The sequence below is a fragment of the Neopsephotus bourkii genome, unplaced genomic scaffold, assembly GCF_033783945.1.
Source record: "Neopsephotus bourkii isolate Nb327-2 ecotype Australia unplaced genomic scaffold, CSIRO-AGI_Nbou_v1 NB_457, whole genome shotgun sequence".
NCBI lineage: Eukaryota > Metazoa > Chordata > Aves > Psittaciformes > Psittacidae > Neopsephotus > Neopsephotus bourkii.
The window spans coordinates 1,504,823-1,531,266 of record NW_026900959.1 but is presented as its reverse complement, the minus strand read 5'-3'; the positions used below and the strand labels follow the sequence as shown (position 1 = coordinate 1,531,266).

Here is a 26,444-nt window from a genome sequence, read left to right as displayed (position 1 = left end):
GCACCCTTTAACCTAATAAGATCTATAAGTCTCCTGTCATTGTGGTATCTAGTTCTTGTAGCCTCGCCAGGAGATGAAAAGGAGCAGTCTAGTCTTGTATCCTGCATGCTGAGAAGGTCACTGTGTTACAGGGAAAGAAGTTGAATGTACATCTTAGTAAAGGAATAAAGTGATTAAGCACACTAGATAGATGTTTTGTGAAATCAGAGCTGGTGGAAGATCAGCTTTGATAGCACCAGCTCTGAGGTTTCTCTGTAGCAAAAGCAACATTGGGAGCTCTGGCTGCACCCTTTTCCTCCTTGAGCCAACTTACACTGCTCAGCCTTGAGCAGCACTAACCCAGAATGGCAGTTCAGCATCACTACCTGCTTCTGAGGATATGGCTCAGTGAAACTGCAACATCTTCCAGCAGCTGGGTTGAGAACCCTTCAGTCCAGGACCACCTTCCAGACTGGACAAGCAGTGTGTTGTCATCTTTTTGCACTTGGAAGCTGCTTTTGGCACGTGAGTTCCAAGCTGGGTACTCCTGGGTCTGTTCATTCCACTGCAACACTGGCATGCTATTGCATTTTTGGTTAGCTTGACTCAGCCGCAGCTGAAACAGGCCCTAGCCTCAACAACTCTTTTACACTGTGGCTAACACCTCATTGTTTTATCTTCCCTTCTTATATCTGAGCACTGTGAGGTGTTCTCACTGACTGCAGGAAGTAGATGGAGGCTGCTAATGCAGTGGGAACAGAAGCCAAGGGCATGTCTCTAAACCACAGCTGAAGTGATGTTGCAGAAAACCCTACATGGTTGTTGTGTAAAGAGGTATCAAGAGAGCCTGTTAAAAGATCACAGAAGTGTGACTCTCCAAGTAGAGAGGCTGGGCTGTTTTCTTTTTCCATCTGTGCATCTGCAAAAAGGGACATTTCATGATGTTCCAGGGAGACTGGAATTGCAGGCCTGGGGGGGTTTCATTGATGTTTTCTTCTCTCAAGCACCAGATTGGGTATGTTCAGGAGGAGGTTGGCTCTTACACTGCTAGTACTGATTTATTTCTCCATTGGCTCACTCCACTCCCTCTTATTCCAGACATAAGCTGAGACAGATAATGTAGATTAATTCTTTTTCTGAGCTCAAAATCCCTAAGGGCCCGTTAGAGAGGAAATATGAAGTAGAGAGCCTAGTGAAGAAGATGCCACAGCCAACGATTTATGTATGGGTTACCCATATGTACAGTAAATGCATACTAACTGTTGTGTACTCTGGCTCTGCTATGTGTTAGTCTGGTACACATTTGCAGTAAGATGGTCTGTGTGTATAAAAACAGCAGAGCTTTAACTCCATGTTAAGATGGGTAGAAAGGAAAACTGAGCTTTGGGAAATACAGGCTGCTGTGTAACTTTTGAGGGCAGGATGGGTTATTGCAAATCCTGGAAGCTCTGAGTTGATTCAGGGTGAAGGCAGAGTGGGTTCTGCCCAGGGTGTCTGTGTAAGTGTATGTGGAGAGACTTGGTTTTGGGTGTATATCTCTGTCCATATTTCAGTATAGATGCACTTTGAGAACAGAATCTCCCTTATTTTCCTAAAGCTACTGTGGTGTAAACACTGCAATAAATATTTAAGGAGAAGGTGACTAATGGGAATTCTGCAGACATGAAAAGATGGAGATTATTTCTTTTTCCTTTATAATCACTATGTCTCTTGCTTCAACAGTTCTGAATCATCTCAGTTTGCCTGATCTGAATCTACGAAGCTCTAATTAAAATACATGGACTAATTTGTCACTGGGTCTGCCACTTGCTCCAGAGCATTGTTATGGAGCTGACTGCGGTTGGAGCCTGTAGAGATTAAAGACACAGGAGACCATTAGATCATCTAGTTGGAGCACTTGAGTGATGCTTGTGCAGCCATCCCTATTCCCAGGGGCTGAGTTTGTTCAGTTGGGGGTTTTTAAAGGAATTCAGGCTTTAAGAGATGAAACCATTGATCCTAGAATCTGATCCAGTGTATGATGGAGAGATGCGAGTATCCACAAGTTGATGATGGCATGACTGAAAGAGAAAATCTTCCCCATTCCCAGGTTTGGAAATCAGTCTGTGCATGACACACTCTGCAAAAAGTAGATTATTTGCTCATCCCATCCCCAGGGTAATATTCTGTTATTCAGAGGAAATCAGGAAAACCCTACCAGGTTTTTGGTGCACTCTGCATCAGAAGGAAGGCAGACACCCCTCCTTGTCCTGGGCATGTAAGCAGGTAGCACCCTGTTTGGGTTTGGTTATTGAAACAGTCTTAGGTGGGAACTGCAAGTGTAGGAAGCATGTCAGGGACAGTGGATGTTCTTGCTTCTCTTATGGCTCTCAAAGGAAAGGAATTAATATAGAAACTTGATAGTTACTGAACCCAAATTAGACAGGCGATGCCGTATCCTCCGACATAGGCAGGTGATATGATTTCTCCATTGATTTAATGCCCTTTTTAAAGATTATAGAACCCTGGAATGGTTTGGGTTGGAAGGGACCTTAAAGCTTATCCTGTCCCAACCCCCTGCCATGGGCAGGGACATCTTCCACTGAAGCAGCTTGCTCCAAGCCCCATCCTTGAGCACTTCCAGGGATGGGATAACCAAGTTTAAGGATGAGTAAAAGTCTTCCCAGGTGTATTCCTGTGTGTAAGGCCAGCCTGAAATTTGAAGTACAGAAGATGTTAAAGGTCCTCCTCCAGCTCATCATGTGTTTGAGGTCTCATGATGGCTGTTAATGAGAGCATTTCCATTCATGTAATCCTGCTGTTCTGCATTATTTGCATTCAGAATGCTAAGCAGTCACTTGGAACTTTGTGTGGAACTCGGCATCAACCCGTTCAGGAGTGATTTCTCTCATAACCAGTTAATGTGCATGTTTCCAGTGGTGAACTGTGGCTTACTTTTTTGGTTTTGAAGTCATCTGACATCTGAATCTTCATTATGTTATTCTCAATTCTTCAGACACAAATTCCTGGGAAGCTACAAGAACATTTTTGCTCCAACATCAAAAAGCCTTTGTTTCTATTAAGAATTAATTCCTTGGGCAGTTCCTTGTCTTTTAAATAAAGCCACTGTTTTTTTGGTTACAGCTTGGCAGCAGAGAGCATACCAGGCTTCTCCAAACGGGGCGTCCAGCAGAAATGCCATGGCTTAATACAGGGGTCTGCAGCAGAAAAGCACATACTTCTGTTTCTGTACAATAGTTCTTGACTCTTCAGTTGAAAGATGTAATGGGACAAAGTCTGGTTATTGCAAGAGCTCTGAATGTGATTCTTTGTTCAGAGGAAGCAAGGCACAGCCCTCTCCTATCAGATAGTGGTGAGGGCAGGCTGCAGAGAAGTGGGACATGGTATTTGGAAGCAGTTATCGTATCTGTGATGGGTGGAGGGGTGGTTATTTTGAGCCAAGTTAGAGATAATGGATCTTGCAGTGGCTCTGCTTTTCAGGCCAATAATCCACATTTGAAATGCATTTGAACAAGTTATTGAGGGGAGGATTCCGTTTCCTTCTGCTCGGAATTACACACAAAATAGTACGTGACAGTTTCTGCCTCATTCACTTCAGTTTCAGATGGTTTAGCTTCACTTTGCTGTTAGAACAGGCCTGAAAATGAGTTAGTCGTGGGGTTAAAATGGGTCTAGTGATTAATACTTGATTTTCACCTCTGAGTGTGCTGCAGATGGACAGGAGGATGTTCAGTTTTTCTGCCCTCAGTTTCTCTGCATGCAGAAGAGTCTGGTCACTGGCTTTCTGCCCTGCATCAGTAGCACTGTGTGTCAGCCACGGTATGAGTGCAGGCGATCACCTACCCAGGTGATCTGGCTCTTTAAAGCCAGATGTGTATGTGGCACTGGAGCCCCCTGCACCACCACCTTCCTTCCCTGTGGATGCTGTAGGCAGGCCCTGGAGAAAAGAGCCTGACTTTCATGGGATCTGGTTTCGCTGAAAACAGGAGCAGGCTCCATGAGTTGCTTAACAGACCTCTTGGGAATGAAGGCTCCTCCCAGGGCTCTTGGACAAAGTGAAGCACTGTGGGTTTTCAAAGTGTGTTTCGGTTTGGGGTTTTCTTTGTAACACAATTTTGCTGCTTCCCATTTTCTCCCCTGTACGTGCCATTGAGGCTTCTTACTGCTTCAAGTGCCACTCTGGTGTTCCACAGAAATGTGCTATGGGTGATCTGCTGTCTTCATGCAACTGGAGGGAGTCACATATCTAAACCTGCTCTTCCCATCATAACGCTGCTGTGTGCCAGCCCACATCACGCTCTGTGCCTTCTCAGAAACATCCAGCTCACTGTTAGTCATTGCTCAGAGCCCTGGCTGCCCTGGAAAGCCCAGGTTTCCTCCTCTGCTTCCCTTTTGTGTAGCCCTTGGTTGTGGGATGACTGTTGTGTGATGCTTCAGAGGAGAGCAGTGTACCCCCACATGCAGCGTGCATGCCCTTGTTGTGCAATGCCTGTAAAGTTCCTTCTCCATCTGCTCTGAGGAGTCACCTTCTGCCCCGAAGCATGAAAATCGCTTCTCCTTATCTTCACCTCCATTACTCTGGCTGCTGTCATCAGTCATAAAGTTATCTGTTGCCCTTTTCAAACCAGCCCCAATGTTGACTCCTCTGACCTTCCCTCCTAATGAATTCCTTGGGCTGGATGCACTGTAGAAAAAACCATTTCTTAGGCTTTCCACTCATCAAACTGGGGACTGTAAGTGAAATAATTCCTTATATTGCCTCTAGTTATGCTCAGAAGAATGTGATCACTCAGACAAACCCACTATCTCCTTCTCGTGGATCATGTTCTCCACCTCTGCCTCTTTATTTGTATTGAATTTGCTAGACTTGAGTGCTGCTTTTCATTCCGGATGATAAAAGGAAGGAATCACTGTTCTAAAATGGATTTCAGAGGACAAAATCTCAACTGAAGTTTAGCTTGAAGCAGAAAGACTTAACTTTAAATATTCCTGCACATCTGGGGACAAAAGTCTCTATTTTTTTTCCTCCCCTTTTCCATTCTTGTTGCTGTCAGGATTTATATGAAGGATTTTGATATTTTCAGCCACGGCCATGCTTGTTATGTGCAGCTTCCTTTTCCTTTCAAGTCTGCGAGAGGTCAGATTAAATACACACAAGGAAGAAGAGGCAAAGCAGTTCAAATAACTGCAGATGGACTCTTTGGGACAGGAGTGACACCAGGCAGCAGGAAGCATCAGTAAAGCTCCCAGGGAAAATATGCCAGCAATTTGTCTTTTATAACCTTCTGCATAACCATCGGGTAGGAGATTTTATATACAGTGACCCTCTGCTCTTGCTTAATTCAATCCAGCAAAGCAAGATACCACCAGCCTTGCCTTGTTTTGCATGTGCAGAAGTGCGTTCCTTTAGCTTCTAAGTGCTACACATGGAATCTGAAACCTTTCTGGTAGGGAAGGGAAAGGGAAGGGACCTGCAGTGTTCAGTTCTCTGTTTTGTGGCTCTGTTTGGGGAAGGGAACTGCACTGCTCAGTTCTCCATCTTCTTAGGGCTGTTGTGCGCTTAGGGTTTGAATTAGCTGTGTGTTCTCAAAAGAAAGGCTTGTGTGATGGCCGCCCACCTTTCCGTGGGACACTGGGTGCTGCTCAGACTGCTTTTGTCTGAGGCTGAAGCAGCAGCTTATGGAAAAATACAGCCTGGTATTTATATAATGTCTGCTTGTCCCACAGAAACCCAAGGCATCTAGAAACTGGGTGGAGGAATCCCTCTCCATACAAGCACACGTGCATTTGTAACCAGGAGCCATTTCTCGAGGAGAATGAGGACAGGAATCCCAAGCAGTGTCTTAGGACAGCAGTCAAGGCAGTCCAGCTGTAACCACAGGAGGAGACAGAGTGTAATCAGCCAAGTTAGAAACTGGCAAAGATGCTCTCCTTTAAATCTTGGGAGGCTGTTGACAGTGCTGGGGGATTATTGATGTCCATAGAGTGCGTGATGCCTGGACTTCACCTGTGAAATGGCACCTCTGGGTAGTGCAGCATCCCAGTAGCCAGCAGCTCAGCAGTGACTCCAAAGGAAGCCTGGATTGCACCTTGGGAAGGTTTGGAGATGTCCCATCCAAGTCGTGGATTGCGACATCACTCCTTAGCACTGGGGATTTGGCAGGTTTGCTGCAGCAGAAGGCATGGCCACAGAGCTTCACTTCCCTTTGGGGTGGGTGCTGCACTTTCCTGCTGAATCCTGCAGTCCCTGGCAGGGTTATTTTCTCTATCTGGCAGAACAGTTTCTCTTTAACTGGATCAGATACAGTATTAACCAGTTCTGACCATTCCTGATCTTGGCGTCTGTCAAAACAAGGTCGTTTTAATGGTTACTGTGATCTGCTCCTGTGTATGTTCATGTTTGTCTTTGGTCATAAACGTTATCCTGATTTTTCTGCAAGGATGTTGATGGGATTTTTACTTCTGGGCCTGTTCTGGGGCCTTGAAGATGTCTAAACTGAATATCCAGATTACCAAGTTCTTACTGTCTTAAACTTATCCAAGTTTTTATATCTTGGCTTATGACACTGTTGCAGGGAGGGAGAGGAAACTGGATGTCAAAGCCTCAGGAGCAAAAGTCCAGCAACATTCCTGTGACCCACTGGAAAACAACATTATGGATTCAACCCATCCTCTGTGTGTATCTCTGCAGGCACTGGGGTTATAGTAAGCATGAATTAGAGCCACTGAGAACAAACACGGTCCCTGCAGCGTAAGGAAAGAAGTATGTGTTTGTGATCGGGGTCTATTTCAGATCCTGCAGGGAATTCACGTCTCCTGCCTGCTTCTCTGGGATTATTTATAGTTAGAAGCTGGTGTATGTGAGGGAATTTCCGGTGTGGTGAGCCACAGTCATTTGTTTGTGCTGGATCCTTTCCAGGAGGCAATATACCTCCTCCTGATGGAAATGATAGGCACTGGATGGGAATTTCCTGACAGAAGAGCTCCATTTATTGAATTTATTTATTGAATTTGCAGAGTTCTTCAAGCACAGCCCCTCTGAACCTGCAGGATTTTCCCAGAGCCCCCTGCAAACCTTTTGCATCATTGATTTGCCTTCTTAAAACTCAACACTTGTGCTTCTTTCAGTAATAGGTTTCCTTGGGGAACAGATTGGGGTGTGTAAATATGGCACTTGCGTGTGGGAGGGGGTTGTGTTGCTGCATTTAAGATGTGAACTGTGCTTAAACCAGTGTTATAAAGAAAGAAGTAAGATAATCTCATTTAGGTGGAGGAGTGCTCTGTTCTGATTCAATTCATTGAACCATAGCAAAGCATTGTCCCAGCTGCTTTCTCTCTTTTTTACCTGCACTGGTTTGAAAGCAAACTCAGATTAAACTTGCTCACCTTAGAAGCTTGCAGCAGCTCTGAGAAAGGCTTTTCTGCTTTGCCCAATGAATCTGTGCACCTCAAGAAAGTTCCAGAGAAAAGGCAGTTTAGCAGCCTGAGCTTCTGGACTTAATCCTATTCCCACTGGGAAGCCGATAAGCATTTGGATTAGCTTTGGCTTTGGTAGGGATTAGATTTGTAGAGAATCTCAAGTTTTCATGCTAAGATTGGTTCTTGTCTGGGAAGAGCCTTTAGCAGTGAATAGCTGGAAACATTTAGGATAGAATAGTGCCAGTTTTCCTTAGGACACCCAATTGATGATGTTTTGCCAGTGCTTGTGAGTGCTACAGTGCAGTTAATGCTGTGAAATGCTGGTCAAAAGTCACCATTACCTCACTGATCCCTAACCTCTGTGTGAAGCAGTGGTGACCTTTGCTGGGCAGGTTGTCAGTGAAGTGACAGGAGACAGCTTCTTCATGGAGTGTCACAGCTCTGTGTTCTTAAAGGTAAAAGACAAACTGTGTTGGCTGTTAAATGATGTTATTATCCTTGCAGGAGATGATGATAGGATCTGGAAATAGATCTGCTACGTGCTTTTCTGGTTTATTATATACACAGGACAGCGAGGGGACTTCATAGTGCTTTGTCAAAATCATGTTCTGCCTTTGACACGTGCCGTGATACCAGATTTCAGTATCTGGTCACTTCACAGCTTTCATGACAGTGGGTCTCATTTCTCTTTCCCCCTCTTCCTCTTTAGCCATCTACAATTACGATGCTGTGCAAGATGTGGAGCTCTCCTTGCAAGTTGGTGATACAGTTCACATTCTGGAGATGTATGAAGGTAGGTTGCAGCTCACTTCCAAGTACTTTGCAGTGGTTTCTGAAAGTAAATATAACAAATACAGATATTCTTTTAAAAGAATACAAATTTCAGATCTAGATTTTCAACTTCCAGTATCTCCAAAAGCACAAAGCTTGCTATGTAGAGTTAGCTTGATGCACTTTATTGTTAAAGCTGTATTTAAAAGGCATAAACCACAGAAGCAGCAATCAGATCTACACTGCTGCTGGCAGAGGTTTGTCAAGGTAAGATGTCACTGGTATCCCAAGGCAGCACTGCAAGAGAAACACTTACTTCTGGCTGTTCATTCCTGTTTTCACCCCACAGCTGCTCACCCTGGCTCCTCCTTGTGCCAGGCCTCCTTCTAGAGTCATGTGATGAACTGATCCAACTAGAAAATAGTAATAATTAAAAAGAAAAGTAGCTTTTAACCTCCATTATTGCTTTGATCTGAGGCAGCGGAGGCAGTGGATGAAAGGAGAGGAGAGGCCAGGTCTAATTGTTCCGAAAGGAATGTTGGTTTAAGCCATAATATCACAAGCTGGCATTGTGTGTTTTAAAATGCCTCCAGTTATAGAGCTCCTGTGCCTTTTTTAGGCTTTTTCTCCCAGTACTTTACTGGGAAGTTCTTCATAATACAGACCTTCATGTAAAACATCCTGCAGAAAGGGAAACAAACCCCCTGTCTAAACAAGATGCAAATCACACTTGTGCTTCTGCTGAATGGAGATTGCAGTATTAGGAATGGAACACAGCCATTGAGTTATTTTACAGAATGTACTAGAAGGCTCTCCAAAATTTAAACACTCTTCCCAAAATATAAGCTCAATCGTTTTCACAAGCAGCATCAGGTTGAAAAGGACTCAGTGTACAAAACCTCTTCAGTAGCTCTGCTGGGAGCAGCAAGCTGCTTGTTTAGCATTGTGTTTGCAGCCAACTGTTCCTTTTCCATTTCCCTTTGACCTTGACACTGGAGATAGCCAAGTCCTACATGTCAAAGCATATTGTGGTGCTGAAGTGTGTTTTTACACTGATTTGTGTGATAGTGGTGACTGTGTTTGGTAGAGAGAGAAAGGGAATAAACTCTGTATATAATGGTACTAATTTAGGAACTGAGTTTGTGAAAAGACACAAGGAAAAGGGAGCCTTAGGGGTGAAAATTGCCCACATGAAGAGGCTGCATCTTGTACTTCCCAGTTTGTTGAGCTATTTTTTTATCCTTTTTTAAAGTAACAGCATTTTTCAGTCTTATTGCTTGGTCTGTAATCAGCTGTTTAATGGAGAGACAGTCAAGAATAGAAAGTGAATATCCAAATGGTATCCCTTCTTCTACCTGAAATATCCCAGTTTGGAACTTCAGCTGGAGAAGACTGTAAGCTGTTTGGGCAGGTGAATGTGTTTTGACTGTCTTCATATTCTGAGCCATCAGTGTGGCATCCTCATTTATGACTGAGCACCTAGGAGTTACTGCTCTACAACTGAATACTCCTCCTGGAAGGACCAGCCAAAAATCCAGGCCAGGCACGTGTGAATCTGAAGTAAGAGATGCAGATTGCCTCTGAGATCGCAGCTCTGCTGTGGCTCTGGTCGTGTTTCCCATAAATTCATCTTTAGAACTCCAAATTCTGATACTCTGTCTGCCTGGGAGGAAGTTCTTAGGTCCCATTGTAACTATTTTCCTTTCTTTTGGGACATGAGCTTTCAGCCTTGTTTCTGGGTATCTGTGGGTTGTGTTTTTGAGGATTAGTGTTCGCACAAGCAGCTTTTTTCGCTTTCTTCTCTTGCTGATGATGTGAACTTCCAAATACAGCTCCAGGCTAATGGAAGTGGGGTTTTATTTGCTCATCCCTGCTCTTATCTGGGTACACAAGTCCCAGTTTAGAAAAAGGTTCCATTTAACCAGGGCGTTGGCTTTGCAAGAAGAAAGGCTCTAGGGTGCCTTGTGAAGTCCTTTTCTTAGTGTGTATGTTATCCCTGCAGTTCCCGACTATCGGAACAGTCCTTAGGGAATTAAGGAGGAGTTTTCCAGGGTTGTCCAGATGCTGTCATGTAGTGGTAATAGCCACTTGGAAAATCTTACTCCCTGCTATTGTTCCCTACTTTGGGATGCACAGGAGCATCTTCTGTGAATTACCAGAAGGTTCTCCATACTGTTGAACCACGGTTTGCTTCCAGCTCTGCTGTCATCTAGAACGTGCCTCCTTTTTCCTCCTGGTTGAAGGCAGCAGGTATTCATTCCTCAGTTCAGGGAAGGCTCTCTGTGTAGCAGCCAGCCCTCACTTGAAAGCTCTTTGTATTCTGCATCTGAGGTTTTGGCTGGCTCCGCTCTGTCTGTAAGAATTGAAGCACAGGGTTTGTTCCTTGACAGCAAGGTTGAAGCTTGTGCTGGGTTTTGCTGTTAACAATAACTGTTATCTGACTCTCAACTAGCTGAATAGCTTTGAGACATAACACTGATACAGCTAAGCCACTGGGAGAGGTGTGTGAGGAGCAAAGAGGGAATTAAAGTGCAAGCCAGAAGGTGTGGATGCACTTAGGTGCAGGCCACAGACTTTTCTAATGGTATATGGCTTTGCAGACTCTTAGGTGGATTGCCTGCAGTCAGGTGCCGCTGTTGTACTGCCTGATGGCCTCACAATGAGAAAAAACACCTTTAAATTGCAAATTCCCTGCTCATTTATGCTAGTGCATGCTATCAGGAATGTGAGGCCTGTTGCAAAGGCTGGAAGTGCTGGGAAAGCTGACCAAATTTGAGGTGAGTCTCTGCCATGTAACTTGTTGGTAAAGCTTTCTTTTCCATGCCTAAGCAGATGCTTTGCCTAATGTTTTATAAGTGCCAGTTTTAACTACACAGTTAGGCATTGTGAGTGCACCAAAGAATAAGGGGGTGATACCGTGGTAGATTGTCCATATTGCTGGACTGCAATACACCCTCGGTGAAGGATGGGTTTCTTGGTTTAGGGGTCTTTTTCATGCTACACTCTTGTAAACTGCCAAGCAAGGGTTTTTTTTCCCCTCCTTTCTCTGGTTGGCTGTCTGCTTGCAGAAGGCCATGAGGCCTTTGTGCAAAATGACTTTATCCACTTGATAACAAGATAAGCAGGGTGTGCTTATCCAGCAGGATTGCCAAATATTAAGACTGGGCTTATGCTGCAGCATCCAAGGGAAGAAGGAATCTTGCTGCACCCAAGGCTGCTTCAGTGCAGGATTTACTTGCTGGGAATCTGTCCTTGAGCAGTGAGCTGGGGAGGGTACATTCCTGTTTCAGGGAATCTTCTCTAATCTGCAGTTACATATTGTTATTTCATGCAAGCTGTGGGAAATAGCCAAGTAGTGGATAGAAGGAACGTGTGCCTCATGCTGTGCTTCCTGTCGCTTTCTTCTCCCAATGACAGTAAGTTTGCATTCAGTTTGATCCCAGTTTCAATCTTCTACGTTTCCTCTGGCCACTGTAGGCAACTGGAGCACTCCCTTGTTTTTTCAGTGCAGTGGTGTGTGGTGTGGTTCTGAGAGGCTACACCACAGTGGAAGAGGAACAGAGGCCTTGTGGTTAAGCACGTGATGTGGGATTGCATCATTGCGGATAACTTTTCATCACCTAAACTGTTGTCTTCTGAATCATGACATGCAAAGGTGGAACTGAGGACAAGTGTTCTATTTAAACGCAAACCCCAAAGGCCAAACTTGATGATATTTCTTTGCAAGACACAGTCTGCTCTTCCTGCATTCCTCATCGGGCTTCCTTTTGAAAGAGTGTTGTAGTAGCCAAAACTTGCCCTGTCATCTCCAACTGAAAAGCCTTGCTCCGTTTAGCACCTCTCTGCTGAGGGAAGCACTCCAGAGAAACCCTGGAATAGTCTGTTATTCCCATGAAGCTTTAGGCAGATTTTGGTTTCTTTCTGAAGAAGAAATCAAGGAATCAATTGCCTGCCAGCAAAAGCTGGTGTTCCTTTGGAAATGCTGAAGAAGTGGATTGAAAATTGGAGCAGGATTCTGAAAGAATTGCCTGGGATCCTTGTTGAAAGACTTTTGTGTAATAATATACAACGTGCTTTTATGCAATGGTTGCAAAATATTGCACAGGAATGTGGTTAATGCCAAGAGGTCACGTTAAATATGAGGAAGCTGAGAGGCTGTGTCAGATGGAATGGGAATCACTGGCAAAATACTCTTGTTAAATTCCATGAGCTTTGTGCTACACCGTAAACAACCAGTACTTGGCTGTTCAATTAATTACAACTTAGACAAAAATAGAGCCTAAATCTTCTCATCCCTAATCCAGTACCTTATCCATTGGTCCATGATCAATGGATAATCTCATCTTCATCCTGTGGAAAGAATGGAATTTCTTCTCTGCTTCTAAGTTACCACTGGAATATTTGAGGTTGTGTGATTGAGCCGATTCACTTTCTCGTTGCTGGGGAAAGGGGACAAAGCTGTACTCACCCCCCCAAGAAACCAAACCAAAACCACACAGCCCAAATAACCCTTCCAACCGCCCCCCAAAAAACCCACACAAGTCCCACCTTAAGCTGTGATTTATGGCCAAGGGGTCTCAGATCCATGATTCTTCATGGAACCTTCTTTGCTACATATATAAGTATGTGGGGGGTAAGAAACCAAGCAAACAACTACCCACCCTCCCCTCCTCTTTGCCTGATTATTCCCTTAAATCCCTTTGCCTCTTGGTGCTGCTCCCTCGGCCAGCTGGCTGGATGTAATCGTCTTGGATCGGTGATGTCTGGCATGATAGCTCTGAACATCATTTGTGCATTACAGACCTTAATCTATACCCTTCATGTTTGAAGGAGTCAGTGTTTTCAGTTCCAGTTCAAGTAGAAGCTTAGGAGAAGAGGCATAAACCAGTGTTCTAGGAGCAGAGTTAACTGAGAGCTGGGATTGCAGCATCCTGCCATTTGGAATGATGTTTTTAGCGGCTGAGAGGCAGTGAGAAAGTGCAAGCTTGCATCCTGTCCCAGGATGGTTCAAGGGGCATTGTGTCTGCGCAGCAGCATGTAAAATGGAGCAGATTATTCTTCCAGTTCTTTTCAGTACAGTAACTTCTGGAGAGCTCAAGGTGACGGAAACTGTTGCTTATGGCAAGAACAGGCACCCAGTGGAAAGAGTGCGTGAGCATGCGCGGGTTGTACACAGCCCAGACAAATGACATGGTGAGGAGGGGGGGAGAAAAACCCCTTTGTCCTTCAGTTTGGAGGCAGTGGAAGAAGAGTGGGAATGTCCTGCCCACAGCTCTGCTCCTCTGCTCTCTGCACGTTAAGCAAAGCTTGCTTGAGGACAGCAGAAAGCCAGCAAGTTTCATTCATTAGCATTTCAGTGACCTTGAAATCAAAATACTGCTCAAACCCTGAGTGCTGAAGAGAGAGGAGCCTGCATCTCAAGGTGATGCTTCTGAGTTGTGGAGACCACAGTTACTACTTTGTACCTTATACCTTACTAGATCTTGTCCAGATAATATTGAGCAACAGTACTTGTACCAGGGCAGCAGCTCCTTGCCTTATCTAATAAAACATTCTCTCTCAGCCTTCCTTTGAAGGAAGGTTTTAGACTGAGTCGCAGGAGAAAATAAAGAACCTGTACAAAGTGGAGCTCAGCACAATCCAGAAGATGATTTGGGTGAAAATGCACTTCATGAGAAAGAATTGGACTTGGGATACTTGGATGCTACCTCTTTGCTAGGTAGATGCTGGCAAAGATGACCTTGGGCTGGTAGTTCTGTGTGCATGTCTGTGTGTCTGCCTCGTCTGTCAAATGATCAGCCCAGTAGCTCTGTGCTGTGTGAGCTTTATGGAGCAAGGATTGCCCCTTTCAAAACACGTAGCATGGAGTGCCCTGTCAATACAACCCCAATGGATAGCTGGAGTAGGTGTGAAAGTGTCAGTCTGTGGTAGGAAAAGAGACACCTTCTGCCATACTCTGAGGACCCAAATAGAGCAGAGGTGGCTTCGCAGCAGTAGATCTCAAAACAAGCAGGCTCAATAGATGGAAACATGGTGAGAATGGCAGTGGCTGTAGACAGGCAGAACTAAGTATGAATGTTTGTGCTTCCCTTTGACAGGCTGGTACCGAGGATACACACTCCGGAATAAATCCAAGAAGGTATGAGCTCATCTTTCAGGAGCTGATTTTGATGTCACACCTTGCCAGACCCCATCCAGTGCTGGAATCAGCTTTGCTTCTGCTGCATTTCTTGCCTTAGTATTGTGCAGGACTCGTGATCTCCATGTCCTTTTCCTAAGTGATGGAAAAGAAATGTCCTTGAGCTGAATGTTTCAGAACCATTCACTGGGTACTCCTCCACTGTAAGCGTGTATAAGGGAGTTTAAAGTAGCAAAATTGACTGTTCCATTTCTGCATACACTAGCTTACTGATTTAATATTGTGGTCTTGGACCTGTACACATCCAGCATTAGTTCTATGTAATGCTAAGATTAGAGTTTTGATTTGACTTGGAAAATATTCCCCAAAATCATGCATGCATGGATCTCAGCCAAACTGCTTGAGGTTTGTGAAACCAGTCTGAAAACTGCATGGAAATCTGGTTTCCCATAGGGATCCTGCCACCTCTCATGTGGTAACATCCATCACAGCCTCCGTTTTTCAGGTGTAAAGGGAGTAAAAAGAAAACAGAAAAGGATTCCAGCACTCCTAGAAGGTTTCCCTTAAATAAAGGAAACTTGGAGCAGGTGAATGTCTCCCAGTGGTGTTGTGTGTTAGGAGGTTTGCTAGAGGCCCACAAGTGCAGGGCAGTTTGACAAATGACTCCAGTAATATTCTGTAGCAAGGGCAGATGAGTACAACTGATAGTTTGCAAGAAGAGTTCATAGGATTTCAGTCAGGAAGATGAGGGTTGTTACACTGAAACAGAGACTTTGCATCTCTGAGATGCTAATATCAAATACAATGGTCAAGCTTGCAGCTTGATGCTCTACTGTCTTTTCTCCTGTAATACCAGGGCCGTTTGACCTAACACATTGAAACAGTGAGCATCAGTCACAGTTCCTGTTCTGATCATGCTCTTACCCCTTTTCCCTGCTTTCTGCTGAATACATTTTTGTCATGTTATGTCCTAGGGTGCAGTTGAATTACTTGATTTCTGTGTTTATTTTTAGGGCATTTTCCCAGAAACATACATCCATTTAAAAGAGGCCGTTGTGAAGGACCGGGGGTAAGTTGGCACTTCCTGAGATGTACTTTCTGGTAACATGTGGAAACCAATAAACAAGCAAACAACTTTAGGGGTGGTTGTAATGAATGCCACTGCTCTGTGTGCAGCAGCGCACAGGACCCGTGCGAGTGTAACTTGTTTTTGTCAGAGCATTGTACATACCAAGCCAGATGTAGGTATAGGTGCAGGAGAACACTATTTGCAAGCATGAGAGAGCTCTGCTAGACAAGTTAGTAGGGAGGCAGGTCAATCAAGCTACGTTTAGCTCCTCTAGGGACGCCTGCAAGTCATAACTTGGCTCCTGCTCGCAGCCAAGTAGCCAACAAGAGTGTGGATTCCTTCCTGTCTTGGAAAACACTTAAGGAAATGACTCCTCATTTGTTTCTTAGAGCTGATTCTGTGATCATTATAGTGGAAGGAAAACAGCAGTTGCAGAGGAAGAGACTTTAGAAAGTACTTTTACTAACTAAACATGTTTGCATTAAAAACGGATAATGAATGTGCCTGTATGTGTTGGAGAACCAATCAAACAATTCAGCATCATGTGAACTGTGTGAATATTCCTCTCAAACTCCATTTACATAGTTATCAAAAATGGATCTTTTACCACTAAGTTTTAATCTCGAGTGTAACACCTTTGTTTCTGTCTTCTTTTTTATCCAGACAACATGAAACTGTGATTCCAAGTGAATTGCCCCTTGGACAAGAGCTCACTTCTACCCTGAGGGAGTGGGCAGTTATCTGGCACAAGTTGTATGTGGTAAGTTTTCTCTAGTGGTTGGTATTTTATTACATGACCCCAGATGAGATGAGGCTGGGCTTGAAGGCTTTGGAATAGAACATTATGCAGAACTGTAAAACTATCAGCATTGTCAAATTGGTTTTAAGAGGCTAAAACCATTCTACTTTAATCCATGTACTGGCATAACTGATGGCACAGCAGTGCTGAAGCATCGATTGGCACAAGTCACACTCGTCATCATGTCAGATGGTTGGGGCTCTGTGTGTGTCACAGCTCACTAGTAAAAGGTTCCTGCCTTGTTGTGTGTCTGTCCTGTTGAGGGCAAGTTGTGTAATGTTCTTTTAGCAGAGCCTTTAACAAGTATGAACTCTGCTTTTCTAGGTGCATTGTAGGTACTTAACAGAATGGTTGGTCCTCACCCCAGAGTGCCTACAGCTCAAATAGGCAAGATGGCCAAAGGGTGGGAAGAGAATTAGGGCAAAGTCACGATAACTTATTGAGTTCTCAGTAGGGCAGCAGAGACACCTCTTGTCTCCTAAGTCTGTTCAGTAGCCTGGCCAGATGCTAGTCACCTCATAGAACTCAGAAACCAAGGAAACACATAGAATGGGTGGTTTTGCTGACGTAGGTGCATTCTTGGTTAAAGAAACTCAACTGGAGTTCACAATAAATTGCCTTCTTTTGAAGGTGATTATTAAAGCATATTAAAGAGAATCAAACTTGAGTTTTCTTGGGTTAGTAGTGAGTTCAGCCTGTGTTGTGTGTCCTCTGAGATGAGGGGATGGGTTTAAATTATCTCTAACCATTCAATTTACCCAGAGCAAGCTTTCCTCTTGAGAACTTCACCAGGCCACAAGTACATCTTGTGTGCCATGACACCACAAGAATTTGTCCCCTCCTCTTAATTTAATGAGAAGCTGTATGTGAGGGTATTACTGTGTGAAAAGAGAGGTTTGTTCCTGGCTTCTCATTTTTCCTCAGTAACTTCAGCATCCTAGCCTCAGAATCCATTTTTCTTAAGAGCAAAAATCTTTCATGTTCCTGTGCTTAACCGACAGAAGTCTTAAAATAGCCTTGGAAAATGTTGTGGTTAGAAATGGATTGGAGTTTATTTTCTTTTCCCCTGCAGTATGTATATAAAGAAAAGAGGAATAAGGAAGGCTAAAGGAGGAAGGAGGTATTTGAGGAGAAGAAGGAAACATGGTTGATTTTTTTTCTCTTTGGCAGCATTTCACTTCTTCATTTCACAGCCCACTTCTAACACCAGTGGGTATTATCTCCACTGCAAAACAGGTGTAAAAATGGGGGAGAGTTTTTAACTCCATGTAGTTCATAGGAGCCAGGTAATGTAAACAGCTGGGGAGATAATTCAGCTTGAGCCAGCTGTCACAGGGAGGCCTGCTCTGTGCTTCCCTGGAAGCTAACACCAGTTGCCTTCTCTTTATCGTTATTTTTATGCAAGTTAAGAACATGTTTTCTTTCTTTCTTTGCTGTATATGTCTCTAACATCTTCCCCATAGGAAGTAAAAGACTCATCTTGCCCCTGTCAGCCCCGTGGCACAAATCAAAAGGAAGATGGCTACTTATAACTCCCTTTAGATTTGTGTTCTCAGGGGGCAAATTAGGAGTAGTTGATATCATTCATGTTCTCTGCAGAGAGCGGAGTGGGGAAATAATTGTACTGAGCCTCTCTTTCTGGCTGTGTGGGAGCAATAGGGGCTCATGGTTAAACATTAACAGCTTTGCTAGAGGGAAGTGACACCAGTCAGCTGCTGCCTGAAGCGTTGGCCAATTCCTGCTGGCTGTTGGGTGAGATGTGAGAGTCAAGAACCTCTTGACGGTCATTTTGGAGCTGCATAACTGCAAACATTAAAGTTTAATGTCCTCTGATTTGTGGCACCTCCCTCTGAACATGAGCTGCACTTGGCACTCAGTGCAGGTCAGAATCATCCCAGCAACTGGCTCGCTGTGTGCTGGTAGAGGCTGGGTTCTCTTTTGAGTGGTATAAATGATTTAGCTGACACTTCTAAAGGCTTAGTTGCTTATCTTAAGTGCATACAAATATGGTAGGTTACCACATAGTCATCCACATTTTAATTATGGCATCAGTCTTGGAGCCTGAAACTACGGGAAAGAGGTGATAGGTGTGAGTGATTTCATTAGGGTGGAACCAGTAAACAGCATGAAAAGTATTTCCATGAATTAAAGATGATAGCAGTTGGAATGGCAGGAGGAAACTCTTCACGAAGCAGGTTTTGGTGTCCTGTTCAGTCAGTGCTTTCTAATTACAGATGCTGCATTTATAGCACAAGATGGAAATGCAGTGACTGATGACTGCAGCAGACAGGAGCAAGCACCTAGGTAGACTGGGCAGGCGATGCCTGGGAATCCAGTCATGTGAACCTCTTGCTGCATTCAGGGGCAATCTCTGGCATGGTAGATACTGAGCAACTGCTGCTGGGGTAGTGCTTAAAAGCATGGGATGAGACAAGACTGATTTCATTCAGTTCTGTACAAACATGTAAGGTGATATTCAACCTTATGCACTGATAGACACCAGCCAGAGAGATTTTTGGGTTTCTACAGAGCTACTTTGATTTCCATGAAACTCTGGCCTGCAGATCACACATGGGCACAGTGATCCATGTGTGAGTTCTCAGCAGGTAGAGTATGAACCTTGACACACAGTGTGCGTACTGGCAGGGAAGCAGTGTATCCCAGGTACTGCTGCATTTACTGCTACTCCTGGTTTTAATGTAATGGATTCTGGGGATGTGATGGGACAGGGTAAGAAAGCAGGCAGCCATGGGGAGCAGATATGAGAAGAATCCAGTGTAGGCTTCATTGTGGGTCATCTGTGGTTAATATTTATGTGTTGGTATCACCTTTAGACTTGCAAATGCAAATCAAGTTTTTGCATCAGTCTTACAACTAAATAGACAAAAAAGCCTGGGAACAGACATGAGAACTGATTTGCTGAATGTCACACATTCTGAGTGACAGAGGTGGGAAGAAAGCCTTTGTATATGACGTTGGCATTCCTGTCTCAGTCTGCTAGAACACAGTTGCAATCATTTGACATCATCTCTCCATCCTGTGTATTGAGATCATCCATCAGAGCCAGAAAGCTGGTTTTGTCTGTGAGGTCTGTCTAAAGTAATGTCCTGAGGAAAAGGTGAAGACCCCGCATCTTGAGACACTTAAACCTTGGCAGTGCAAAGTACTTGTTCCATGGCTCTCTTGCAGTGTTTTAGAGTGCCAGTTTCTCAGACAGTTCTAGTTAAATACAACTTGTATGACAGATTCAATTGAGCACTTGTCACCAGGATCACTGAGCTCATTGTTTAAAGGTGTCCCTTTTTGTCCTCTAGACTAACAAGACAACACAGTTCCGGCATGTCCAGCAAATGACTTACAGCCTGATAGAGTGGAGGTCACAGATTCTGTCTGGAACCCTCCCCAAAGATGAGCTCGCTGAGCTCAAGAAGAAAGTCACTGCAAAGATTGACTATGGCAACAGGTAAACCCCAGACTGGAGGGGAGGGGAGAATCCAAATCCCAGTAAAGGAAATAGGTGGCTACTAACAGAAAATAATGGAAATGACCACGAGGCAAGCACTGAAGTAAGTGTCCACTGGAAAGGGGACAATTAGAGCTTCCAGTTCCCATCACAATGTAACGAGCCTGGCAGGTGGGCTTGTGGCAGTTGGTTCTTTGTATGCCAGCAATCTCTTTGACTTGGCAGACCTTACCTGTCTTCATTCTGTATAACTGCTGGCACATGGTGGCATTTCCCATGGAGCACAGTTTGTGCCTGGCTGGCAGGAGCTGGGATTTGAATGCTGGCAATGAAGTAAACTGCTTTCTCAGCAGCTGAGCAGTGTCATTCCATAGGCCACCAAAACTCCACCTTTCATTAGTTTGGAGGGAACAGGAATTGTCTCCAGAACTCATTTATCTGCCTGTCAGACTTGATTCAGGTCAACTAAGACAATTAAGAAGAAAGCTTGTGGTAAAGAATAATAATCAGCCATAATCTATAAGCTTGATAGGTACACATAGTGTTTTGTTAAAAAAACAACCTTTAAGCAAGAACAAAGGAGTTGTCACCTTAAAATTAAGTCACCTGATGAACTATTTTTCCCTGTAATAGGAAAATGGAGAATAACTCTTTTGAGGCAGGAAAACCAGCAATGTGATTATTGTGTGGAGTTGGTTTGCATTGGTGCAGTCCATAGTTGGAGCTGTGGTTTGTGCTCTTTCTGTCACCTCTGCTTGTTACATCCAGTCATTTCTTTTGTCTTCTGACTTGCATGCTATGCAGGATCCTAGGTTTGGACCTGGTTGTACGAGATGACAATGGGAACATCTTGGACCCAGATGAAACCAGCACAATCTCTCTCTTCAAGTCCCATGAAACTGCATCCAAGAGGATCGACGAAAGGATCCAGGAAGAGAAGGTCCATCTCTTGTCGTTGACTTTGTCCTCTTCAACTAACTAGTACCCACTGTATTTTTACATTCCTCTTAAGGAGATGGTGCTACTTTGGCAGCAGAACTAAACTCTTCTGTTTGTTTTAATGGAAGTGCTCTCCTTTGCAGTCCCTTCAACAGAACTTGGACCTCCGAGGGCAGCCAATATTCAACACGACACATACATACAGCCTGTATGTAAACTTCAAGAACTTTGTGTGCAATATTGGAGAAGATGCAGAGCTGTTAATGAGCCTCTATGATCCTGATCTCTCCAAATTCATCAGGTGAGGGGTTTCTGTAGATGCAGGAGTAATTCAAGCATCACTGGGGTCATTCTAAAGAAGCAAGTAGAGGTTAGAAAGGAAGATCCAGCAGATCCATTTTTCCAGTTCTGTTGGTTGCTGCCTCAGTGGAGATCTGGAAGGGGGTTATTTAATTTCAGATGAGATTTTGGAGAAGTCAAGGTTCTGAGCCCATGCACTTCTAAAACAGGGCATTTTGGGGACATTTAGTCAAAATCCCAGATTGTCTTTTTATGTCCCTAATTATCCCTACTGTTGTCACTGGACTTGATACATTTGCTTCCAGTTGAATCATCTGTATATGCATGATGTTTGCTGTCAAGTCAGTGCAAGTTCACACCTAAGAGTTGGGCATGTTTTACTAGTAGGGGAAGATATGAAGAACTTTATCACTGAAGCATGTGTGTGTCAGGCACACTCTGTCTCCATCATTGGAGTTATCAGGAGTGGACATGAAGTCAGGGTTCTGTAGGGAGGTAACTCACATCCTGCTTGCCTTCTGCCTTTGCTGCAGTGAGTCACTTCAGAACCACTTTGAGATAGAAGATTTTTTGGTAGAATTTTCCAGATATTCCTAAGAGATCCAAATGCCTTTGAGCTTTTGCCAGGAAATGGGAATTTTGGGTGGTGCTTGATTTAACTTTCTTCCTTTATTTGCAGTGAAAATTACCTGGTTCGTTGGGGCAGTAATGGGATGCCTAAAGAAATCGAGAAACTGAATAACCTTCAAGCAGTCTTTACTGTAAGTTACTGTGTTTACACCCTGGAGATGCTTCCCCATGCTGCAGACATCTGAGTTTTGGGTTCTTTACCTCTCCCCTCTTCCCATGGAGCAGGGACCGGGTCACGTGCAGCATTTTGGGGTGTTTTCATGGACACTTAAGATGTTATAGGTGGCCTCAGAGAAATGCTGAAACATTTGGGGGTTTTTATGTATGTTCAAAGCAGCAGTAAAGGTGTATTGTTTTCCATAGTACTGTCAGTGAGTGTTGCTCACCCATGCATTGCTGAAAATCCTGTGAAGCACTTCTCTGTTGGAGCCTAACTGCAATGAAAGTCTAGGCTTGAGATCACAGTTGTTTGGTTTTCAGTCCATTGCTTTGCTGATCCCTTTCTCTGTTGGAGTTTGTTACTTGCAACAAGATGTTAATGGAGGAATTGTACACGAATGGAGTAACTTCTGCAGTAGCAGAGGTGGCACAAACTAACTGCCTGGTCATCAGGATGTAGTATTTTGGCGATTGACATCATTTACTTTCCTTCCAGTACCGTGTTATCAGAGAGGAATGAGAGCGTTAGAAATTGCTGGGTGAAATTGCCAGTGTTTTGTTGCTCTTTCCCCTGGGGCTCAAAGGGAACAGGTTTTACTTCTAAAAACCCAATAGATTACTTCTTATATGTGTGTATAGTCTAACAAAACCCATCAAACTGCCTCTGTCTTCTTCGCTTCCATTGCTAAAGCAGACTGATGTAACCTGGATTTTAAATGATTTCTAGGATTTAAGCAGTTCTGACTTGATCAGACCGAAAATCAGCTTGGTGTGCCAGATTGTGAGGGTGGGGCATATGGAGCTGAAAGATGGGAAGAAACATACCTGTGGACTCCGGAGGCCCTTTGGTGTGGCAGGTATGACACATTCCATCCATGGAGAAAAGAGCATGGGACAATGAGCTTGCAACTGGGAAGAGTGTGCTGTGTGTCAGCAAAGCCTGCTAACCTCTTAGTGTCAGCATCTCTGGCTTCCAAATGGAGATGCTGATACTGAGCTGGATGTAGTACCCCTTTGAGACCTTTTAATGAACGTTGTATATGAAGATGAAATACTGTTCCTGTTCTCTCCAATCACTCCCTAGAATGATAACACACTGCCATCAGCACAATACACTTTCTCAGATACTTATCAATGAGGGATTTGCTCCTCAGGACTAATGGGATAAAGCTGGAGGTTTTAAAGGAGCCTTGGTGAATGAGACATCCAGTTCCTGTTTAATTCCTGTGATATCTTATGAAGAGACCTGCTTGAAAGTTGTGATGGAAAACAAATTCAATATAACCAGCATTTGAAATCAAAGTGTGATTTCTTTGCCTTGAAATGCCAGAGTCCCACCAGGTTTTTATCAGAGTATATTCACATTCACGGCCATAGGCTGACTTACACATCAGTGGAAAAGTGCCTTTTAAATAGTTGAGATGAGAGTGATGCTGTTATGAGTGGCATTGGCCCAAAATAAGCAATTCTTGTTTCAGGCCTCATAGCAGAAAGTTCTCTCTGTATTCTTTAGCAACTTGGCAAAACTATGGGATGAACTTGTGTCATTGCAGTGATGGACATAACTGATATCATACATGGGAAGGTGGACGATGAGGAAAAGCAACATTTTATTCCATTTCAGCAGTAAGTACTGGACTTCAGAGTTCGTTGCATATCTGGCTTATTTAAAGCAGTTGTCCTTTGGAGAAGGACGGATTTGTATGGGAGCCTGGCAGAGTACCAAGGGCTCTACAAATAGATTAGCTTACAGCAGTGGTCAGCTCTTTGAAGGAAAAGGTTTTTGTCAGTCCTCTGAAGCCTTTGTTCCCCTTGCTTTGCATGTCTGCACGGTAGGAGAAACTGCTTAGGGAGTTGTGGCAATGCAGCTGAAATTTCTAGGTACCCTTATCTGAGGTAAGAAAGAAGAGCACAAAGGAATGCTGTGGGGTCTGAGGGATGGGACCTTAAACTATTATGGGGTTGAGAGGGAAGATTTTCAGAAACACTTAAACTTAGAGCTCGGGTATGTGCTGAGCTGGTCCTGTGTGAGGCCTGCAGCTGGATTTGCTCTCACAGGTCTGCATGGTCTGTGGATGGCAAACAAGAGCTGTGGAGCTGGCTGGGTTTATGCTTGTCCTGAAGGCTGCCATAGACAAAAGTAGTCACTGAGTCTATAGGTCAGTGTTACTAATCCTAAGCCTGAGCTAGCACTGTGGTGCGTTTCCTAGTTTGAGAGTTTAAACGTGTTTCATTGGGTTTGTGCAGGTGAAGAAGGAAAAATAATTCCCATGGAATCCTTTAAGGATAAATTTCTTTGGAAAACAGGCAGTGTTGGCCAGCCCTCCTTGCAGAGCACATCATGGCTGTTAGGCTGTCTGCTTCCTTCCTGGTCCCTCTTGTTGTTCTTCTAGGATTGCCATGGAAACATACATCAGGCAGCGACAGCTCATCATGTCCCCACTGATAACTTCGCATGTGATCGGAGAAAATGAGCCCCTCACTTCGGTCTTCAACAAAGTCATCGCTGCAAAGGAAGTGAATCACAAAGGGCAAGGTATAGCAGTTGGGTGAGAAGCTAAGGGGAAAACCTGGTGCAGGGAAGGGTTCCCCTGGCATACAGAGGAAAATAAATGGCTTGTGAAAGTCCAGAACACAGGGGTTTGCTCCCTTCTCTGAGCCCAGTGAATGGTCTTTGTAATGCTTGTGAGGGGGATTGGGACTAGATGATCTTAAGGTCCTTTCCAACCCTAACTGCTCTATGATTCTATGAACTGTTCTGGCTTATGTGAAAAGAGCTTCTCTTGCTGGTGATTTATTTGCTGCTAATGCAGTACTACTTTTTATGTGGACATCAGATGTTTTTAAGTGAACATGGCTCTGGATTTAGGCTGGATTTAATTCAGGATTCTTCTGCTCTTGTGTGTCTGGACTTTACTCAAAGACACTAGCAGATTAAGCTCAGAAAGTGTGTATTTTATGTCAGAGGATCTGCTTGCACAGTAAGGTTTTATTCTAGGAACTAGAGAAGTGCGCAAGTGCGAACCAGCTTGGGATATTTAAGGCATTCTTGCATGGATATCACGTGAAGCAAGTTTTCTGTTAAGCATAACCTCAGATGTCATGTTTTCATACTCTGTTTTTCAGTAAGCAAGCATTACCTTTCATTTCTTAGGTCTTTGGGTCTCCCTGAAGCTGCTTCCTGGTGATCTAGCACAGGTTCAAAAGGATTTTTCCCACCTTGTAGACAGATCAACTGCTGTGGCTCGCAAAATGGGATTCCCTGAGATAATCCTTCCTGGTAAGTCCCATGTGCCTCTCCCCTGCCTTGGGGTGAAGGAGCCATTTTCTGCTATGAACAGACTTATTTTAAAGCTGTCTGAAAACTTGTGTTCAACTTCCAGCTGATCTTTTTATTTCTGTCAAAGCAGTGAAAACATCAGCTTCCTTTTTGTATTGATAACTGATAGTGTGTACGCTTTGGGGAAGCAAATCTCTCTTCAGTCAGAGAGACGTTTTTGTTGCATATAGGTTTCACCCTGTTTTACTTAATCCATTCAAAGTGGATATAGCCCTATAGAGCTCAGTACATTGAATAGAAGTTACACAGACAGAGGTTTATTAAAAGGAGAATTGCTGATTTTAAAAGGTTTTGTATAATTTGATACGAAGATGAAATGGTGTGATGTTTGGGGGTGGTTAAAGGCTCAGTAAAGGCTGAGAAGAAGGTAAGGCTAATGCTAAATGTTAACCCGTAAAACTGCATGAGAAAACCCAACTCATTAAGGGCTGTGAATTTTAGGTGATGTTCGAAATGATATCTATGTCACCCTCATACAAGGGGAGTTTGACAAAGGGAAGAAGAAGACTCCCAAGAATGTAGAAGTCACCATGTCCGTGCATGATGAAGATGGAAATCTCCAAGAGGTAGGAGGAGGTCTTTGCTAGATGATAGTTCCAGGCCATAGGATCTTAAGTATTGCATGTATGCAAGAACTGTCTGATACCGAACAAGAAAGATTATAGGTGATCTCAGTGACCCAGTTTGAATACTTGCTTTGGTATGGATTTGGGGTTTTTGTAATCAATGAGATGTAAGCAGATCTTCAGAGATTCTGTTAAAGTTTGGAAGAGTTAACATGCATTGAGCTCTCTTGACCAGACAGCACAGACTTGAGTAACTCTGGCAGTTATATACTCTGAAACTTTCAGACCCAAGATACTTCTTGCTTTCACTCAAGACCTTTCCTCTTCTTTCCCCCCCATCCTTGTCTTTTTGTCCAAAGAAAGCTATCCATCCTGGTGCTGGTTATGAAGGTGTCTCCGAATACAAGTCTGTTGTTTATTATCAAGTCAAGCAACCTTGCTGGTATGAAACTGTGAAGGTAGGAGTGTGGAATTTACAGTCTTGCTTCCTTCATGTAGAAAGGGACCTGATTTAAAACCAGTACTGCATCAGTAACAGAATGTCCTGTAAATTGACTGGAGATAGAGATTTCTGGTGCTGCATTTTTCCCTGTGTTACCACGTGCAGGTGTCCATTGCAATAGAAGAAGTCAGTCGTTGCCATTTGAGGTTCACTTTCCGTCATCGGTCGTCACAGGAATGTAAGTACCAGAAGGTCTGCAGGAGTCCTGTCCTCTTCCTACTCTCACTAAGGTTTTCTGAGTATCCACCAAAGCTGTAGCACTTGCATTTCTACCTGTTTCCAGTGTTGTGGATTTTCTTTCAAGCAACCTTTAAAAAAGGTTTGGTGCCAGTTTTGTTCTATACCTGAAATGAGATGGGGAGGAACATA

The 26,444-nt window shown here is 43.9% G+C and overlaps 1 protein-coding gene across 1 annotated transcript in view; it reads left to right on the top strand.

Annotated features, from left to right (window-relative positions):
* The window catches only part of DOCK5 (dedicator of cytokinesis 5), a 69,886-nt gene that overhangs the window by 6,728 nt on the left and 36,714 nt on the right, over positions 1-26,444 (top strand). The window contains exons 2-16 of the mRNA XM_061349727.1: positions 8,108-8,191; positions 14,268-14,308; positions 15,322-15,377; positions 16,041-16,137; positions 19,491-19,639; positions 20,444-20,579; positions 20,722-20,879; positions 21,558-21,639; positions 22,395-22,524; positions 23,221-23,293; positions 24,061-24,203; positions 24,822-24,947; positions 25,449-25,573; positions 25,933-26,031; positions 26,181-26,253. Of these exons, the coding sequence (XP_061205711.1) occupies positions 8,108-8,191; positions 14,268-14,308; positions 15,322-15,377; positions 16,041-16,137; positions 19,491-19,639; positions 20,444-20,579; positions 20,722-20,879; positions 21,558-21,639; positions 22,395-22,524; positions 23,221-23,293; positions 24,061-24,203; positions 24,822-24,947; positions 25,449-25,573; positions 25,933-26,031; positions 26,181-26,253 (1,572 nt within the window). The remainder of the gene's footprint in view (positions 1-8,107; positions 8,192-14,267; positions 14,309-15,321; positions 15,378-16,040; positions 16,138-19,490; positions 19,640-20,443; positions 20,580-20,721; positions 20,880-21,557; positions 21,640-22,394; positions 22,525-23,220; positions 23,294-24,060; positions 24,204-24,821; positions 24,948-25,448; positions 25,574-25,932; positions 26,032-26,180; positions 26,254-26,444) is intronic.